Source organism: Carcharhinus amblyrhynchos, chromosome 11 (genome assembly GCF_965287045.1).
Source record: "Carcharhinus amblyrhynchos chromosome 11, sCarAmb.v2.hapA, whole genome shotgun sequence".
Classification (NCBI taxonomy): Eukaryota; Metazoa; Chordata; class Chondrichthyes; order Carcharhiniformes; family Carcharhinidae; genus Carcharhinus; species Carcharhinus amblyrhynchos.
In genome coordinates this window covers 32775468-32797266 of record NC_137334.1, presented here as the reverse complement: position 1 = coordinate 32797266, position 21799 = coordinate 32775468, and the positions used below count along the sequence as shown (strand labels likewise).

At 37.8% G+C, this 21799-nt stretch overlaps 1 protein-coding gene across 4 annotated transcripts in view; it reads left to right on the top strand.

The window, feature by feature from the left end:
- pms1 (PMS1 homolog 1, mismatch repair system component) overlaps positions 1-21538 on the top strand; it is a 97417-nt gene extending 75879 nt beyond the window's left edge. For 3 of the 4 annotated variants that reach the window (XM_080198826.1, XM_080198827.1, XM_080198825.1), the window contains 4 exons: positions 13653-14129; positions 14713-14843; positions 17607-17767; positions 20107-21538. In XM_080198826.1, the coding sequence (XP_080054952.1) occupies positions 13653-14129; positions 14713-14843; positions 17607-17767; positions 20107-20271 (934 nt within the window). In that variant the 3' untranslated portion in view covers positions 20272-21538. The remainder of the gene's footprint in view (positions 1-13652; positions 14130-14712; positions 14844-17606; positions 17768-20106) is intronic. The other variant, XM_080198828.1, reaches the window with a different exon arrangement.
- The last annotated feature ends 261 nt before the right edge of the window (positions 21539-21799 follow it).

The following is a 21799-nucleotide window of genomic DNA, read 5'->3' as shown; positions in this document are numbered from 1 at the left end:
CCTTCTCCCTTCAGAGATCTTTGGACAAACATGCCAAGGTCCCTTTGCTCCACTGAACTTCCTAGGGTCCTGCCATTTATTGAGTACTTCCTTGTCAAATTACTCCTTCCAAAGCGTATCACCTCACACTTTTCAGGGTTAAATTCTGTTTGCCACTTATCTGCCCATTTGACCATTTCATTTATATCATCTGGTAGCCCAAAACACAGTGCCTCGCTGTTAACCATCCGTCCTTTGTGTCATCTCCAAATTTTCTAATCCTACCTCCCTCACATGGTTTTTAATGTCAGTTATATAAATGACATATAATAGGGGATCCTTACTGAAGAAAGGGAAGGGCGTTCCTTGTAACTACAGCTTAGCATGAAATGTGGGTAAGATTTTGGAAACATCAATCAATAGGTATTTGTAGAAGTTTGAGTTAATTAAAGAAAGCCCACACAGACTTGTAAAATGTAGATTGTGCTCGACTAATCTAATTGGGATAGTCGAGAAGGTTGAAAAAGGGAATGTTGCAGATACTATCTAAATGGATTTTAAGGAAGTATTTGACAATGCAGCATGTAAAAAAAAAACTGGTGAACAAAATTGAGGCTCATGGAATATGAGGGAAAATGTCAGTTTGCATAAGAAATGGCATATGGAGAGGCAACAGTGAGTTGTGATTAATGGCCACTTTTCAGACTGGGGGATAGTGGGCAATGGTCTTCCCAAGAGTCAATGCTAGGACCACTAGAAAATGTTCTTGACGTTTTCAAGTGACTTGTATAATGAAATACAGAGTCAGATTTCAAAATTTGCCAATGATACCAAACTTAGAGGTGTAGCAAAATAGATGATGCCAATTCACTGCAACAGAACCTAGACCAATAGAATGGGCAGAGAAGTGACAGATATAATGTAACACAGATGTTTCTGACATTGCATTTTGACAGAAGGGATAGACAGAAGCAACATAACCTTGATGGCATAGTCTGAAGAGTGTGCAGGAACAGAAGGATCTGGGAGTTTATTTGCATAGTTCTTTTCAAGTGGCAGGACATTATTGAGAGTGCAATTAGAAAAGCATATGGGATCTTGGGCTTCATAAATAGAGATAGGTATGGAGTACAAAAACGGAGAAGATTAGCTGGACCTCAACAAAGCTCTGGTAAGACCAGACTAGAATTTTACACTTTAGGAAGGATGCAAAGGTCTTTGAGAAGGTGCAGAAGACATTTACCAGAATGGTTTAAGAGGTGAGGTATTTTAGCTGGAAGATTGTTATTCTACTTGGAGCAAAGGAGATTATGGGAAGATTTGATAAAGGTGTATAAGATTATGAATGATTTTGATCATGCGAACAATGAAAAGTAATTCTATTGGCTAATCATGCAAGGACAAGGAGACACAATTTAAGATTTTGGGCAAAAGATGCAGAAGGGATGTTAGGAAGAACTTTTTGTATGTATCGAGTGATAATGACCAGTGGAAGCAAAGGTTGATGAATGATTTCAAAAAATAAGCGGATGGACATTTGGAAATAACTACAAGGCCAAAAGCAGAAGAATGGGATCAACTGGCTTTCTCTTCAGAGAGTCAGCATGAATTCATTGGACTGTTTGTGCTGTAATAACTACGTAACAAGAAAGATTTCAGATAAAGTAAAATCCTGGATTTTTTAAAAATCTAACATCGGGACAAGAATTTTCTTCTGATAGCCAGGTATGGGCTATCGACTTTGCCAATGTTGTAAGATCCCAAGAACAATTGGAGATGTTTGGAATATTTATTTTGACAGCTAAATTCCACTTCCACACTTTCGCCATCCTCTACCCCTTCCCCTGGTTGATATAAAATTAGATCATATTGCAGTTAAGCATCATGTTGGCCATGCCTGATGTACATTTGAGCATTTTCTCGTGGGGTTGGCTAATGTTTCCACTTCCCAGGAAGTGGAGATCTGTTGGATACCAGTTGACATCAGGAAACTTGACATGGATCAGGAGTGGAATCCAGGACTTTCTGGTTAGTATGGCTTACTGCTGAATTGGCAAGATCTTTATCCGTTAAGCTGTCAGGATGCTACTTATTCTTTTTAAATCTATCCTTACCTTTTTCTATTTCCTCCTTTTATGCCTTTTTCACTTTTCCTTATTTACATGTTATTCTTCTCCATTAAGAAAACCACCATGTGTCATGCCAGATTGTGCAATTTGTTTTCTTTGAGCTATAGGGCAGAACACAGATAACTTGGTGCTAAAATAAAATGACTAGTTCTTTGAGGCACTTAGCTGAATCTTAATTAGTGTATCCTACAGTGCCAACCTTTTGCCTGTCATGGTGACTATAGGAGAGTCTGTCATGCCTTTAGCTGCACCTCTTGTGGAGGGAAATGAATGGAGATTGGGGGATAATTAGTGCAAGGTCTAGAGGTGACCACACCAAAGACTTGCATAATACAAAATGAAGCAGAGTTTTTAATTGGTAACAGTACATAACTCAGTGGTCAGGTCAAAGCTGTAACTCTGTTAAAGGATTAAATTTCTGTTGAAGTGATTTTTTTCCCCTCCAGCTGTACAGGTAGCAGATGGTTTCTATCTCAACAGTTATAGTTGAAGCAGTCTCTCCACTGCTTCTTGGATATGATTTATTGCTTGTCCCAGGACCCCACTTAGATTCAATAGGTTGAACTGAATAAAGGTACCATATGTGAATTGGGTAAATCATAATTAGTTACAACTGTTGAAGAAAAAAAATCTATTTTTTAAATCTTTAACCATAGCTGCACTTAATTGACTTTGAATGTTCAAATGAAAAGTGATTATCTCTCAATACTTAACAGGAAACAGTAAATTGTAGTACACACTAAAATATATTTCCTTAATAGGAGAGATAATTTCTTGCAATTAAATTTGGCATGTAACTGTGTTGTAATGTTTTTTTTAAGTTACAATATAGGTGCTAAATTTTATGGTGGGTTAATGAATTCCAGGTGCAACCATCATTAGCCTGTTTCTGTGGATTTTTGACAACTGTTCTCTGCGGGCTCAGTCTAATGATTGGAGAATGTCAGTGCTTAGTACTGGAAGTGTAGCAAACTGTACCCTAAATCCAAACTTAATGTTTCAAAATACAACTATAAATATGTGGTGAATATATAGCTTTTAACAGAGTATGGTTTTAAAATTAAATGTGAATACTTCATAACTTATCAAATATAAAACTGAGAGAATGTCTTTCCAGTTGTGTTTATAGATCACTTAAAGAGGTTCAACAATGAAGCTATTGTCTCTATAGATGTAATATCACCAAATGTGATTTCCATCATTTAGCTACTGTACTGAAACATTATCACTTGAGAGCTGCACTTTGCAATTAGTGTTGTCTTATGGAAGAAGCAACATTGCCAGGCTCTCTGTTAATTTTTGATTACATTTCTGTGATGGTTTTATTGCTGTTGATGTTCTGTTAACAGTCTTCTATTGACACTGCCTTCACAGTGGAAAATGCTTCATATTTTCTCTGAGACATGAGACATAGTGTTAAAAGGGAGAATTCCACCCCTACACCTCTAGTCTTTAGTCTTCCCTGCAAGAGGAAACATCTATTCTATCAATTATCCTCAGGATCTTGCATGTTTCAGGAAGATCACCTTTCACTCTTCCAACCTCCAGTGGGTAGAGACCCAACCTTTTCAGCCTTTCTCCATAAGATAAGCCTTTCATTTCAAGAATGAGTTGAGTGAATCTTCTCTGGACTATTTCAAACACAATTATATCCATTTTCAAATCAGGAAATTAACAGCCCAGGTTGGAAACCTGGCTCTACAACTGTGATTTTTTACGTCTTACACTGTAAATAATACAAAAAAATGTCATGTTGAAATTGTCAGTATTTTCAAAGCTTTTAATGAATGAGCTTGTATCCCAAAAAAATGTAGAAATCTGTGTTTGTTTCTGATTTGATTTTCAGTTTTTCAGAAAAAAAACTTATCCTGATTCCATTCAGGAATTAAAGCATAAAACTGGCAGAAGAAATAGCAAGCTGTTTGGAATACTGTACTATATTATCACTAAAATCTTTCTAATTGTAGCTTTAAATTACAATCAAATCTAAACATTTAATGTAATCTCCATTCAAGAATCTACTATTTTATGACATTTTTTGTGCATGAATTCTAGGCTTTCTTATCATTAATGCTGGATTCTTGTGCTCATTTTCAGAACCAATGAACGTAGCATAAAACAGAAACTACCATGTCATTACAATATAACCCCTCCTTTATGACAACGTATTTAATCTCCTCAGCTGATCTCACCTCATCACACGAGTGGGATAAAATATTATTTTCAGTTAGTACTTCTACACCAGATAATTCTACACCTTAGAATTCTAAAGAATATGGACATTTTGTGGTGATTGATCATTGTGATATGCAGAATGATTGCTCAAATACTTAAAAGTAAAAGACAATACTTGAGTAACTATCTTCAAATGTCATTTTTAATTTTGCAAGATGGTGACTTGAAAGGTCACAAACATGTATGATCACATAGCATATATGGCACAGAAACAGACCATTCTGCCCAAGCAGTCCATGCTAGTGTCCATGCTCCACACAAGCCTCCTCCCATCTATCCTAATCAAAGTCTACTATTTTCCTCATATGTATATCTAGCTTCCCCTTAAATGTATCTGTCTTATTTGCTTGTTGTAAACAATTCCACATTCTAACTGCTCTTTGGTAAAGAAATTTCATCTGAATTCCCTCTTAAATTTCTTTGACTATTTTAGTTGCTGGCCTCTCATTATGCTCTTCCCCACAAAAAGAAACATTCCCTCTGTATCCAGTCTATCAAAATCCTTCACAATTTTAAATACCTCTATTGGGTTACCCCCCAGCCCTTTTTTTCATGAGAAACAGGATCCATCCTGTTGTTTTTTTGTCCATACATCTGGTATCATCCTTGTAAATCTCTGCACCTCTTCTAACACCCCCTTTATCCTTTTCATAAAATGTCAGCTAGCGTTACATGCAGTACTCCTAAGTGTGGTCTAACCAAAGTTCAATGTAGGTATAGTATAACTTTGCTACTTTTCAATTTTTTCCCTCTAAAAATAAAGCCTAGTACTTGGTTTCCTTTTATTCTTGCAAACCTGTAGGGGAATTTTTAGTGTTCAATGCATTTCTGCTCGAAGATCCCTTTGTTTCTCTACCCCATCTAGACGTGAACCTCCTTATTTTTCATAACAAAATAAACCACCTTGGATTCATTTGTGTTGAACTTAATTTGTCAATTATTTGCCAATTCTGCAAGTTTGTTAATGTTCTCCTGTAATTTGTTGCAGTCCTTCTCAAATTCTCTCCAGAATTAACTGCAGTTTAAGAAATTGTGTTTTTGATTCCGAAGTCCAAATCTTTAATGTAAATTATAAACAGCAGTGGTCCCAGCACTGATCCTTGTGGAACACTATTTTTCATCTTCTGCCACTCTGAATAACTCCTCTCCACTTTCTGTCTAGAAGGCAACCAGCAATCCATTCTGCCCCTTGTTCAGTGACTCCACATTTATTCACCCCTTATTCATTAATCTGTTATAGGACATCTTATCAAAGGCCTTTTGAGAATCTAAATAAATCACATCTACTATGATTTATCTAGATCTCTGTTACTTCCTCAAACAAAATTAATGTTGGTCAAATAAGAGTTTTCCTTTTGATATCCATGGTGATGGTTTGTTATATTTTTTGTTCCTAGATATTCTTTTATTCTCTCCTTAGTTTGGATTGCATTTTTTCTACTAACAATGCTAACCTGATTAGTATATAATTCCCCTGAAATGTTTTGTTCTTAAATATAGGGCCATAACTTCCTCGGAGTGGCAATCAGTGTCAGATTGTCATTCTGTGCCCCTTTACTTGTGTGAAATTTCTTCCGTGCTTGTCTCGCTTGACCTTTGGACTCAGGTTGGCAAGGTCCAGACACTACAGGAGTCTCCGAAACCCAGTTGGAGTGCAGGAGAACTGAATTAAGGGAGGACATGCCCCCTTGTTTTACAGCATTAGCTGCTGCAAGCCAGGTAAGTTTCAATGCCCTTTGAAGTTTACAGGCCAGGGAGAAAATAAGTATTCAAGGTAGGTAGGAGGAGGACAGGATTTAGTAGGTGGAGGTGGATTCAAATTCAGGGTGGGTGATCAGTGGGGAGGGAGGAGGGTTTGCACCAGGGTTCTGGTCTGTGGAAGAGTCAGGTCAGAGGGAATCCTTGCAGAGCCTGAAATACTGTGGAGAGGGGGGAGGAGGGTGTAGGGGGAGTCCCATCACGTGGGCCAGTCAGGAGAGGGGAGTTCCTTTGGGGGAGGGGGTCCCTGGCAGTGGTGTGAGATAATCAGGAGCTTTCTGATGGGTGTGGGGGTGGAGAGAGTCTCATGTGGTGGCTGCCTATGTCTTTACAAATAGTTACCCAGAAGTTGAGGTTTTTTAAAATTTGTGTAACCTTTTCTGGATAACTATAGTGTTACACAGTCAGAGCCATCCAAAGTTTAAATTTCTTTCTTGTATGGTTCCCAGCACAGAGCAATTACCCAGAGGAAGTTTGCTCAGTAAATCTTTACCTTTGAACTTCCGAGAGGAATTCCTCACTGCATCTTTGGCATACCCTCCCGAATCCACATGGGAGTTCAGAAGTTATGGCCCATAGAAACATCACTATCATAGCTATCCACCAGTCCTCTGGCACTACTTTTTTCCCTAATATGTGAAGTAATGCCTCTGCTATCTCCTTTAGATTATTTTAAAATAGACAGATGAACTTCATTCAGACCAGGTGTTTTATTCTCTTTTGAATTTGTTTATTCAATACATCCTATTTTTTATATTAAATGCACTTATCTCATAATTCAATGTCATGTCTATCTGTTCTGTCTTCCTAGTAATTACAAAGTAATATTTCTGCCATCTCTGTCGTTACAAGTGGCAATATCCTGTCTAGTTTAATGATCCTATTCCCTTCGTAGTCTTCCTTTTATATTAATGTGCTTATGAAGTATTTTACTATTCTGTTTTATGCTCCTTGATCATTTATTTCATAGTTGCTGTTTGACTTCCTGATTATTTTTGCCATCTCTCCTAATTTTTTCATATTCCCTCTTACCATGTGGTTAAATTTATTTTATAGTGTCACAAGTAGGCTTACACTAACACTGCAGTGAAGTTACTATGAAAATCCTCATGTTTTTCTGTTGTCTATGTCCTTGATATACGCCTCTTTCCTAATCCTCAGTTGGTCCTTTGTCTTTATTCATTCACTAGTGTTTAGCTTGTTTTTTTATCTGTTAATCTGATTTTCATCATATCTACTTTCTTCTGCGTCACTATCTTAAAGCACATTGTATTATGGTTACTATTTCCTAGATGTTCAAGTACTTTTCTCTTATCTACTCAAGTTCATTCCCTATTACTAGAAAAAATAATGAATCTTCCCTTGTTGCCCTTCTTACATGTTGCGCCTGGAAAATGTTTTGTAAAGCGTGCTTCACAAGAAGAGCTGAAAAAAGGTGTTTCACAAGAATCAGTGCTGGGACCACTACTGTTCACAAATTTACATTAATGATTTGGACTTTAGAATTGAAATGCAATTTCTAAATCTGCAGTTGACGCTAAATTAGGAGGAAAGTCAATATTGAGGATGACTGCAACAAAATGCAGGAAGACATTAACAAACTTGCATAACTGGCAAATGAAGTTCAACACAGATGAGTATGAGGTGGCATAATTTGGTAGAAAGAACAGGGAGTTCACTTATTAATTGGAAGATGCAAATTTCAGTGGGACAGAGAAACAAAGAGATTTTGGAGTACAAATGCACCAATCACTAAAGGTTCCATTGCAGGTTCACAAGGCCATAAAACAAAAACAAGAACACTTATTTCACATTGTAGGAACTCAATGCCCTTATCCCCTTCTATTCAAATAATATCAGGGTGATTGAAATTTCCCATCATTGTTCTATTTTTACTCATGATTTATTTACATATTTCTTCCTCTGCTCCCTTTTATTCGGTGGTCTATTCTCGACATCCATTAGTGTGATTGATCCTTTATAGCTTTAATCATTCTCCATGTGCATTCCAGTTTTGTCTTGCTGATGCTAGTCCATCTCCTTTCCCCTCTCTATCTTTTCTAAATATGCTATATCTTGGTGTGTTTAATTCCCATGTTTGATTTTCCTTTGGCTTTGTCAATAATCTGGACTATATTTGGCTCCTTCAGCTCTCATGTTTTATTATGGACCTGATTCATTGCTCTACATGGTTTAACTTTAATAGGATTCCGTGTCATTTTACACTTAACCATCTTTTTATACTCCTGTTATATAACTCTATATCCCCTTGCTATCAATATCTCCCCTTTATTCTTTCACATGTTGTCCTGCCCTATTTTGTTTACAAACACTGCCTATATTTCTTTTAGATCTACCCCCCCGCACCCCACTGCCCCCCTCCCCACCCCAATCTGCTCCATGTTATTTTAGAGACGTTGCCATCTGCCTATTTACTCTTTCCGTAGGGACACTGTTCCGATTTTGGTCTAAGCAGAGTCCATCCCATTCTTACTGCTTCTTCCTTTTTGAAGATTTGAACATGAATAAGAACCCCTCTTTTCCATACCAGCCTTTAGCTACATGTTAATTATCCTGATCTGTTTGCTGCTATACCAATTTGCACATAGCTTGAGTAGTAATCTAGATATCATTATCCTTGAGATCCTGTTTATTAATTTAGTTTAATGCCTGATATTCTTTCAGCAGGATATCATCCCTATTCTCGCCTATGGGCCAGAATCTTCTGACACCACGAGAAGGTGGGAGGGCACTTAATTGGATGGGGGTGGTGGGGGGCAAAATTCAGCTTCCAAATGGCAGGATGAACTTTTGTAATTAAATTCTCAGAACTTTAAACGTGGGTCAAGTTTCTTGATGCTTGTCTTTTGAACATAAGAACTTAAGAAATAGGAGCAGGAGTAGGCCATCTAGCCCTTCGAGCCTGCTCCACCATTCAATAAGATCATGGCTGATCTGAAGTGGATCAGTTCCACTTTCCCGCTTTCTCTCCATAGCCCTTAATTCCCTCAAAAACCTATCTACCCGTGACTTAAATATATTTAGCGAGGTAGCCTCCACCACTTCAATGGGCAGAGAATTTCAGAGATTCACCACCCTTTGAGTGAAGAAGTTCCTCCTCAACTCCGATCTAAACTGCCCCCCCCCCCCCCCCTTACCTTGAGGCTGTGCCCTTTAGTCCTGCTATCCTTTCTAAGCGGCAAGTGTCTCTGTACCTCTACCCTATCCATCCCTTTGCGTGTCATGCATTCTCATTAAAAGGCTAAATTGCCAGAATTAAGTTTGCCCTTAATTAAGTCTTCTGTGAATGAGAATTATGTGCTTTCAGATTCACAGCTGCATGTAAGTGGAGTGCATCAGGTAAGGTAGTCATCTTCTTGGACTTTGCAGTCAGTGGCAGCTACCTTGCCCTTTTTCAGGAGTGTTCTATATGGGTATGATTGAGTTTGGGTCAGTTTTTTGAGGTACAGGGAAGATGACCAAGAGAGGAATAATAGAGTCTACTGGGCAAGGATGAAATAGGCTAGGTAAGGGAGGCAGGGACATTAGGGAAGAATGGAATCGGGCCCAGGCAAAAGGGCCAGGCAAAAAAAAGAGGGTGTCCACAGAAAAAAAACCACACTTAACTGGGGCAGGGATCATGTCCAGAGAAGGAGGCCAAACAATCCAGACGCAAAGGGAAACAAGGCGGGAATGGCAGGGCCTTGGGAGGAAGGAAAGAACAGTGCATGTTGGGTGTTGAGGCTGTGTAGGGATGGTGGAAGAAAAATGATCCTAAAGGTCAGGATTGGTGGGGTCCTGGGAGTTGAACTGAGGGTATTGGGCAGCATAAAGAACAGTCACAGTGAGAGGGGAAGTGGGATGTGGTAGGGTAGCAGGTCCATATTCATGGTCAGGTGGTGCATGGTCTCTGAGATTGGGGGGTAAAGGGAGAGTTGTGAAGGAAATGTACAAAACAGGCAGCCTAGATAATGAGAGGAGTTAGTGAGCATAGGGACAGTAATGGGTGTAGGTTCAGAAGGGAGAGAAGGCATGTTGTGGGTGATGATTGTAGACTTAAGGGCAATGGGGGAAGGCTGAAGGGTAAGAATAGAAAAATAGTTCTGTTGGGTTGGTCAAAGATGATGGGGGGAAGTTGATGCATGATGGGAGTGCGGTAGAAAGTGATGGACTAGATCAGAAATGTGGCGGTCAACATTTTTCAGATGTGTTCAAAACAGTCATTTTGGAAATATGATGCTACAAAATGGAAGACAGTTTGTTTTGGGTGGGTGGAGTTAATGGTGAGCACACTAATAGTCGTGAGTTAACGGGATGAAAACCATGTTTACATGTGTTCTCTACGGTGAAGCCTAGGCAGCAGCAGGTTTGCTTCCTGACATTGAGATCATAGCAAGATCGGGAGCTGCCATAAACGTTGACCGAGGCTGAGGATGAGGAACAGAGGGACGGGGACAGAAGAAAGAAGCAAAGCTTTTGGGAGGAAGGGCATAACAGTGTGCCAGTTTATATCCTCGAGGGTCCGGGCTCTTTAGCTACAAATTGATTTGTTTTACTAGTTCAGCATACTCAATGGCAGACCCCTCCTATTGCCCTAGGGATGGAAACTCCCAACACTTATCAGCCTTTAGGTGTTGAAATTCCTACACAGCTGTTTTTGACTTATCTCTAACACTGAAACCGTATCTCCTTGTTTTGGACACCAAGCCATGGGTAACGTCCTTCATGCACCTATTCTGAATATTGGTTGTAAATCTCTTGATGGGAGGGCTATCCTCCTCTAGGTAAGAAGATGAACCAAGGCTGTAGTCAACTCCTGTCAGACCTCTTTAATCCTACACTCAATCTCTCTTGCAAGCAAGGGCAACTTGCCTTCTTCCTTGCCATTTGCACCTTTATGTTAGCTTACAGTTAATTTTGAACAAGGATAGCCAGGTCCATTTGGCTTCCATGTTTACCATTCTGTCAACATCAAGGAAAGACTGGTTTCCAATCTTCAGACCACGAAGGAGGTCCTTGGGTTTCTGACCCATATACTCCATCTGTCATGTACTTGTTCTAACTCTCCTTGTGGCCTCTGCATCCTCCTGACAACTCTCAGCAGAACACCAGCATAACATGCAATGTCTTGGCTGCAAACACTGCAGACAGCATTCTCAACAGTCTCAAAAAATCAGGTGAATTATATCTTCTGAGTTGCCTGTTGTGTTTCTAGACTGCACATTCACAAAAGATAGCCATGGCTTAAACACATTCAAGTCAAGATACACGGTGATGATAGTGCTGTGATGTGAGAAAGTAAATGGCATATTGGTAGAACTATATCACTGGAATCTGATAGGGAACGAAGTACAACACTTTGCAAATCCTTGCACCCATTGCAGCAACTCAGTGTAATAAAAATGCAGCAAACTTAAACACGATGCAATTGAACATATTTAGAAGTGCATGTCATATACAATGATTGGACACGTGTGCCTTCAAAAGTTCTTCATTGATACATTTAGGTGTGAGAACAGATTTTAAAACTGTATTTTTGGGAAGATTGTGTTATTGACAAAAATGGCTCTGTTTGTGTGTATATTTAAATTTTTGATTGAGCTACAGAGAGGTTAATGCAGACAACTTGTCTGGGAAAGTTGACAATTAAAACGGATAGAGGTGCTAAATGCATGCATTTGTAATGAAACTGTGGTAAAATGGATTTGTAAGTAAGTAAATAGAGTTTAGAACTTTGCATTAGGAGAAAGATCAAGATTTTTCAGTTGTTAACTTTCAAAGGTGAGTAAAAGGCTTTTACAACTTTCAACGGTTTCATAAGTAAGCAATGGAAGGCTTTTTGACCTGAAAGGGGAAGCAATAGGAAAAATAATTGAAAGATTTTTATATTTTGAAAAGGTTCAGTTCAAAGAGGTGCTAAGGAAAATGGAGTCAAAGATGAAAGGGAAGATGGATATTTGAAGAAAGATGTTGGGCTGAGTTGGATTGGCAGTGGTGGAAAGACCTCCCAAAACAGCTCTGCTTGAAGGTGCAAAGTTTGCATCAGCCATCCAGTCAAGCCAGAAAAGTTTATTGTTGCAGAAAGTAGTCCTGCTTTATTGTTCTTGGATTTCCAAAATAGAGAGAAGGAGAAGTCATGTGGTATACCTGTACTAAAGTGACAGTGTTTTCTCTTTGGGTGATATTACTGGATTTATTAAAGCTAAAATTCTAGAAGAAAGTGTTGCCATGAAGATGTTTACTTGTCAGATCTGACCAAGTTGTTTTTTTTATAAGGGATGTTTTGTAAGACTACATTTTTTCGTGTAATTGTAATCTTGTCTGCAAAAGTTTTCTTTTCCTCTTGTTAATAAATCTCTCACATTTATTTTAAGTTCCCAGATGTGTCATTGGAATTATATGCTACTGACATCAGTAGGTTTCTACTTGTTTCAAAATACAAAATAGGGATTATGATGATTAAGTCAAGTTTCCCTCTGGGATTTGGCTTGCATAGCAATTAAACATCTGCTGCTGAGACCTGCACACAATCTTCCTATCTCCCAGATCTACACTGACTGATGCTCCTGTGAATGTTACTTTGCAGTAATTGAACAGTGATAGTTAACTTTGCAGAGCACAGCAGATCATTTGTCCTTTGTGACACGACACCCAGGTTTGTTTGTGGGCATCATCGCATTAACCTGCGCTGCCGCCTTGGTCAGATGGAGGTCCTCCTGCTGCCATCCCTGGGGAACAGGACCTTCTGCCTTTCCCAAATGGCCTGGAGAAAAACCTGCAGCAAGACATCTCTGAAGCATGGGGCCACTCCTTTGCTCTGCAACATTTTGTTATCTCCAGTAGGTTCCCCCCTCTGGAATGACAGCCTGACTGGTGTTCCCGCCTTGCAGTGAGTGAATGCCTCTCTGGGTGCCCTTTAAATATGGTGCCCAGACCTTCAAACCCCTGAGGTAACAACAGGGGCAACAATGTCCTGCTCACCCCACTGTACATCTCACCAGGTTACTTGTGCATGTGTATGTAATGAATTGTCCAATGCGAGATCATGCATGGCCAGCCATCCCACCCTAGCAGAAGACACTTAATTCTGTTCCCACCTCAACTTGTATTACAATTATTGGGAATTGCACGACTCTTGTATCCCATGGTTTTCTTTATCCTAAGTAGATCAATTTGAATTAAATGTAATGGATTCTTGTTAATTACAAGTTTTGTTACAATTATAACAATTTTTGTTCTGTTTGACTTAGTTAAAATTCAAACCTTGATTTAAAATTTTCCACCATTGAAAATGATTTACTGGTTTCAACAACATTTAAAAAAGAAATATTTAATGTTTGCTGTTACGCTGTCTGCAATTTGGAGCCAAAGTAGTGTGACACCTATTTATTGGGGTGGACTTGCACTCTGGGCCAAAAGTCAATTTATGCTATGCATTTGGGATCAACTAAGAAGTGATTTTGAGTGCATCCAAATGTGCAGCATAATTGGCCCTATAGAACCTTTGTATATTTTTCATTCAAGTATTTAAATTGAACAATATTCCTTTAGGTATGAAGAAAAAGCTGCAAAGGACTTAGACAGATACAACTTGCAGCTAAAAAAAGCAATGGAAGGAAATCCACGTGAAGAAGAGAAACAACCAAAATTGGCCCCAGCAACAAAATTTATTAAGAAGTGCCACAATGCACCACTTTCAAACCAGCAGATTTTGGATAAACTTTTCCAGTCACAAATCCATAAAAAAAGCAACTTGGAAGCACCTTGTAAGACAATAGATGTTCCATTTTCTTTAAGCCATTTAAAAAAACGGCTTGAAGAACTTTCCAAAAGCCATGATTCAGGTGCTGAAAGACTTCATCTCATTAATTGCTTGACTTCTTACAATGGATGGATAGTTGCTTCTGAAAGTAAACTGATGTTGCTAAATCCATTTCGGGTGGAGGAAACTCTACTGTTTAGAAGACTGATGGAGAATCACATTTTTCAAACTGAGACCCTTGATGCACCAATAGCTCTAACTAATAGGTATTGTAAATGTAATCTTTTCTAAAATCTAAGGATTTTAATATCAATAATTTTGAAAATTTAGTAATTGTGCAATATAGTATTAGTTCTCCCTGAAAATAATGACTTATCAATTTTGTAACTCTTGAATTCTCATTGATTATTTTCAGCTCAATATATGCTATAATTAAGGCATTGAAGAAAATTTTAAATACTCTCTCGGAGTCTGCTTCCCTTAACAATTGCAGGCTTAGTTTATTTAAACTTTGTGTGTGTGTTACAGGGCAACAAAACAATACTGTACTACTTCCTTGCCTATAAGGAAAGATTTTGCTATGAAGTTAGTACAGTGATTGTTAATTCAAACAGCACTGAACTTTAGCTATAGTTTTGAAATATTATCAGCTTTAGATTTTTTTTCCCAAATTCATTGTCTTTCCTTTCTCATTGCTTCTTTCATTTCCAACTACATCTATTAAAAATGCTTAAACAGTGATGGTTACAAACTGATGTTAGGAATTTAATAAAACTATCATACCAGTTTAACTACTGCATTTGACTACTTATTATTGCTATGACTAACCAGTTGTCTAATATTTTTCAGCCTGCTTGGTGGACCCCAGTATATTGATGGTCTCTGTAAAATGCAACAGAAATGCACAACATTGAATGGGATAACTTATTTTACAGATCCCAGACTTGTATTTAATGGATTTAAGATACAATTAATACCAGGTATGTTGTAAACATAAGGATCAACTCTGTTGTCATTCTTAAAATAAACCAAATATTGCAATAACATAAAATTCAGAGAATAAATCCTTTTATTTCCATCAAAGGACTTAATTGTTTTATAACATTCTGTTTTGTTTATTGTCTGGAATTATAGGTGCAATGCATCTATTTATAATTGTGCAATTAGAGGTTTTACAAATCTTTGGTTAATTTGTATATTTGATCCAAAGATTGGCTTTTGTATGGAGAAATGAGATGGATGCATTCCTAAAATCCTTTGGGGGATAGCTTCAGCATCTCCTTTTAGAGAGAACTTTGTAGTAATTTCATTTTGTTTTGTGTTTGAATGCAATGAGCTGCCTACTCAAATATTTATTATTTTAAGTAACCAATATTGTAACTACAAGTTTCAGATAAGGTAAAGAATCACAAACAATGTGAGTTAGTAATATTAAGACATTGTTCAAATCTCTTGTACCAAAGCACTCCATCTATGAGTTGTGTGCATGATGGTAAAGCTGGGATTCATTTTTTGGTTATTTTCATAAGAACCCAATCTTTTGTGTACTTTTCACCAGCTGGTAAGAACTGGAAGGTTACTTTAGCCTAATAAACTATATTTAAGCCATATGTACTAAAACGAGCTATGAGGTGTAAAGGCACTCTCTGTCATGACCTTCTTACTGGTAAATGCAGTTTTTGGGTCACCAGCAATCTATACTTTACATAATCATCCATAAAACATGCAAAATGTGTCAGAGATAAGGCATTCTACCCAATAATGGCAATAAATTACTCTGACAGATTTGCTGTGTCAGTAACTGGTCAGTGCAAGAAAGAGCATGAGTTTTTTTGCAGGCACACCTTCCTCACATGGAAAAAATTTTAGGGGTCTAACCTTTGCAGCAGATTTGCGGTGACAGCACATCAAACCAAAGCTGTGCACCTGGGGGAAAAAGTTAAATTTTGGCCTTTGGCACAAGCACAAACATTTCCATTTATGGAAACTGCGTTGCATTAATCTCCCAGTAACAAATGTTGAAAGATTGTCAGTTTTCTCACTTTTAGAATCTTATAATCTACACACCATATTTAACATTTTTGAAGAAGATATTAGTGATCTTAACACGTGGTTTTGAAGTGGATGTTTTAAGCAAAGTTCGGTAAACGATATATGATTTGTACATACTCGGTCAGCAAAAGACAAAACCAAGATTCAGCTGGTGTTATACAAAAAATATTTGTCTCCATAATAATTTGTAAGACTGCACCTTGGACAATGTAGATTCCACACTGGCATTGTTTTTTAATTCCTATTTTGAGGTTTGATTTAGTTATTGAATGTAGCTTTTTTTAAACCACTCAGAACCTGCCGTTGAAGTGGTGGAGGCTGCCTCGCTAAATATTTTTAAGACGCGGGTTGATGGGTTTTTGATAGGAGAGGGGATTAAGGGTTATAGGGAGAGGGCGGGAAAGTGGAACTGAGCAGCGACAGATCAGCCATGATCTTATTGAATGGCGGGGCAGGCTCGAGGGGCTGGATGGCCTACTCCTGCTCCTATTTCTTATGTTCTTATGTTCAAATCAGCTCCGTTTAAATTTAAGTTGCCGACTTCCGTTAATTCTGACAAATTCTAACCTGAAGTAAAAGGGTAGTAAGAGAAACCATTTAAGTGCGCCTGCTGGTGGACTAACCAGGAATATCACTGACCACATCCACTGGTGATGTTCTGATATTGGATTGTGTTCATCTCTCTCTCTTTAATGGGTTAATAAAAAGGGGGGATACCGAAGGAAATGACACATTATTTAAACTTGGTTCTTTTAGTACAGACAGAAGTTATTATCTGATTGCCTTTGCTGGTTTCTGTTTTGAAGGAAACATTAAAGAAGAAAAATTGACTTCTGCCAGCATAGAATCATAACTTCTGAGTTAAATTGCAATCTTTTGACACTGAACAATATAAAATTTTTGCACAAATGATTTGATTTTGTTATAAGCCTCATATACAAAGAGCCTTTCTGTGACAGAAAAAATAGAAATAGGGAAAGAAAAATGTTACCCAATATAAATCTTACTAATGGAAGTAGATTCTCTCAGTGGATGGAACTAGCGAACATTTCCACTTGAGACTGTTTAAAACAGAATGGTTATTTCCAAGAAAGGTCATGATGTGAAGATTTATTTTCCTCTTGCTGAGATGATGGTTTTTCAGTGTCCCTGCCAGGAAGATCTTCTATAACATATATGTGCAATTCAGCAATACGTCACTCACACATTCCACTGGGGCTTGCTCCTTGTGCAGGGTGATGCAGGCACTGACCCTGGATGAAATTTGTTATTAAACATATTTGACAACTGATTCCTTTTCTTGGGGAAAGACACACTGCCTTGTTTAAATCTGCTTAGTATTGCCATCCCCGAGAGGTTGCCAAATGTCACTCAGGCCATGTGGGAATTGTTAACAAAAGGAGCAAGTCAGAGCCTGAGGCAACTTTTGATAAACCTTGCAAAGGTTTGCAGCTGTAGTTAACTTAAGCTGAAATAGCTATAGCACTTCAATTTCAAAACAGAGCTCGTTTGTACTTGTCAGTTTATTGTGGTGTAGAAGGAAAGTTTCTTAAGTTAACACTATTTAAGTTTTAGCATTTAAATCACTTTAAAAGTGTATTCACTTATTTATTTGCATGTCATGCAAATACTTAATACATGTTAAAAATTCTGTCAAATTTAAAATTGTCCTTTCTCTCTTTAATGGATAGGTGCTTCAACAGCAGAGCATCATTTGGAAATTGAAGAAATGGCTGGATGTTTACCTTTCTATGGTATATCAGACTTGCGAGAAATTCTGAATGCGATTTTAAATAAAAATGCCCAGAGTGTATCCCAATGCAGACCTCTAAAGGTTGTAAATTATTTGGAGGTAAGATAATTGTGGAAAACACCCCAAAAGTAATACATCAAGTTAACAGGTGATCATCTTGGAAGTCAACATGTTTTAGATTGAAAATCCTGATGATAATGGAACAGGATAAATTCAAGCTATGAAGCCACTTTTATTGGTTTATTCACACTGACGTTAGATAAGATTAGATGTTTGTGATATAAAGTTGTCTTATTTCAAAAAAAAGTATATGTGGTGTTTAACTTTTTCTCCTGCGTTGGTTCCTTCATTTCTTTAAGACGGGGGAGGGAGTTCTGATATGCTCCTAGCCATGGCCCTATGTAACTTGGCAGCTAGGGAATGCTCAAAGCAATGGAATGTCTTCCTCACTCTATTTTTGCCTCCTTCCTCGGGGGAAATTCATTGCCTCTACTCTGTCATTGATAGCTGAAACTGAGGTTGAGAAATATGATCAGTTTCAGACACAAACCTGAGTACAATGCAGTGGTACTCCAGGCTGGGTCAACACAGTGTTTACCCCAGTGTTTACTGTGTTTACCCCAGTCCAACGCCGGCACGTCCACATCCAGGCTGGCACATTTACTGAAGCACCTTTAGGTTACTTGATCTACAAGAGACATTTAAAAATTTCAACCATATACAAAACTCCCTTGTAGTATGATTTGCTTTTGTATAAAGTTGCAAATAGTAATTTTCAAATACTATGCATCTGAAGTGGCTTGAAATAAAAATTTGTCTGCATAACTCATTTGGAGTGCTGCTAAGATGCTGGAGGCCAGTTTCGCTGTCACTGAACCCTTGAGCCGTCTCTTTCTGCCTGATTGGCATCCGCTGCTCACCAGTAATATGTTGTTGTGATCTGAGGTATTTCCGTTACCATTCCTGGCACTTTTTTTTCCACTTTTTTTTCCTCTCATGCCATCTCTTGCCTCATCCCGGATTGTGGCTTCGCACAAGAAGGCTACTTTATGGACAGGTGATGAGGTTAGGCTGGTAATTAGTGCAGTCCATCAATCATGTTTGCCATTATGTAACGTAACTGCAAATTTGATCCCTAGTATATAATTAGTTAACTGATGTCGACCAGGATATTGACAAAAGATACTGTAGTTATCAGAAAACGAAAGGGTAAATTTGTGCAAATTTCCTACCTCCATTCTCCAAAGATATTTGCTGGAAAGTGAGTTTATATGGGTGGATGTCAGGCTTCAGCTGGACCAGACTTGGTGGTACTTGTATGCTGATATTTTTGTTCCAGATTTATCCGAAGAAATTGCCTATTGAATGTATTAGTAGAGGACTGTCAGCAGCCTAGAATTGAGAAATGGGGTAAAGGAACATAAAGATAACTGTCTCAATGGAATGATATATGCAAATTTTAAATTTAATTTTATGATTCTGTTTGTAAGGCAGAGTTATGGTTCACTGAATAAAACATTTGCCTACAGTAAGTGAATGTCAATATATTGATTCTTAAAAATAATATTGAATATCTTAAATTATATTTCCTTTTAATTTTTTTTGCTATGCAAACTTGGTGCAGTAAGTTAATTTTAAAGTTTATGGCCAAATGTTTTTAAATCTATTCTTTGTATTTTGTTATGCAATTTACCATACACTCCATTATGAAGGTATTCAAGTTTTCAAAACTGAGACCAGTTTCAGGAATGCCTGGTTTGTGTACTTGTGCTCTTGACCTTTGTCCTTTGCCCCATCGTTCCTGCCAGTCACAGAGCCAGAACTTAGGGCAAAGAGCACGGTCCATGAAGTGTGTACACAACCTGCTTGTTCTGCACATCTTCGTGATGGTGAAGCTAAGAAGTAAATGTTTTAATTCCAGTTCCATATTTCCTACCAATATATCAGACTGGGACACAGCCAAATAAATTATTTTCTGACAAGTCTGGAACACTGCAGCTTTTCAAGCAAAGTGACCCTTACACTGGAAATCTGTGTGACAAAATGATTGGCATGTTGATATGTGTCAGAGTGATAGGGTGCAGGTTGGTAACTGCAGTTCCCTCACCTGGTGAATACATGATCTATTCTGTTTTATTACGTACCATCAGTTAGTCGTTTGAAGCTTTGGAAAAAATAATTGAGTGAGGAATTCATAATCCTCTTCATGGACTGTTACATCTTCGTAAAGTATTGTGTTGCAGCACATAAGAGGCAAAAGACTAAAGATTGTGAGGGAGGAAAAGGAAAGAAGGATGTGTGGGTCAAATGTATATATATTAATGTTGTGAATGTGTATTTGATGCGTAACACAACTCTACTCAAAGCTTGTAGATCACAATAAATTGACTATAATTTCACATGCTTATTAAAATATATCGGTTTACACTTTTCTGAAGGGAGAGGCTGTTCGTCTGGCTCGACAGTTACCTCTGCGTTTCTCAAGGGAAGACATGGAAGATACAATGTTAAGGATGCAGCAACAGCTGGGAAAAGACTGCAGCAGTTGCATTCATGACCGTCCATTTTTTCATCATTTAGCAAATATACCAGAAACTGAATGACGGCACAAAGAACAGCAGAGCTGACTCATGTCAATTGCTACAACTGAGAATGCAGTCTAGAGATGAAGGGATCAAAATTTTTGAATGTAAGCAAAAAACACACCATGTGAAAGCTTTGTTGCACAATTTCTTCTTAATTTTTGAATTCAACAAATTGTAAAATTAAAATATTTTGTTCAAAATGTTGTTTCTTTAAAGGTAAGTTCTTTCATTATATGAACTCCATTTCTAAACTCCTCATAGCAATTAGGACTGAATATAAATACACCAAAATACACCACACACTTCTGTGTTGTATCTTCAATTCTTAGGAATAACTTCAGAAATAGAATGACACATGCAGCTAAGATACAGAACTTTGTATAATCTCACCAACTGAGACTTTAGTGTTTATCAGATTTGTAAACTGAAGTGGTTTACATTTATATAGTATTCTCATACAGAAATTGTACACCTTTTCAACAGCATAAACCATCCCCAGAGATCAGTCGTGTTTCCCAGAAAAACAAAAAGCAGATCTGTAACCAAATTTTATGTATCTGTTGCACAAACATTCTTTTGTGGATTTCAGATCAGGTATTCCATGTAATCCTGTTTCCAGTTCTATACGTGGTTTCTTTCTCCTCCACAGAGAAAAAAAGGGTTAGTTCCATTACATTTTCTTCCCTAGATATGGTCGTCTTCAAGTGATATTTGTTAGACTCCTTTTTTCTCCCTGCAACTATTATTTCCTTGATGGTCTGTGAGAGTATGTAGGGTGGAAAAAGGTGAACTGTTCCATTTTGTCCATTACGTTGTAGTTCATTTTTCAGATTCTTGATATGGAAAGCTATTGTTATCCTGGCTTTCTGATTTGCAACTTTATTATTGAAGGTGAAGCAGAAAATGCTGGAAAGTTGCAGCAGGAGAGGCAGCAACTGTGGAGAGTGAAACAGAGTTATCATTTCTAGCTGATGACCTGTCATCATACGTTCGAATGGCAGGTCATTAACCTGAAACATTATCTTTGTTTCTCTTCACAGATGCTGCCTGCCCTGCTAAGTATTTGCAACGTTTTGTTTTGATTTTATCAACATCTGTAGTATTTTACTTTTGTTGCAATTGGACTTATTCTTATCTTTTAACATATGATTACAGTATTATCCTTCATTCTCATCATTTTGCTGAGGTTGTATTTTTATGGTTCTAATTGCTATATTGGATTGACTTTGGTTATTTTGGCAAATTCAGTTTTTCCACTTGTTATCTTCATATTCTTAAAATATTAAATGTGTTGTATTTACCACTTGCAGCATCATTTCATGTCTGTGATCAATGTTACTTGATTGATTTTAAGTTTTAAGTCTCTCTCGATTGATCTGCTATACTTATTGCCTTTGCAACAAATTGCAGTCCTTGGGTGAAATTCTCCCATCCTGCCCATAGTGGGTTTGGTGCCAATCGGGAGCACAAAATTTAGCAGGAGCCATGCAGTTAGAAATCTGTTATAATTCTCCCAATGGTGGGTCAGTCTTCCTGCTGTCTGGTG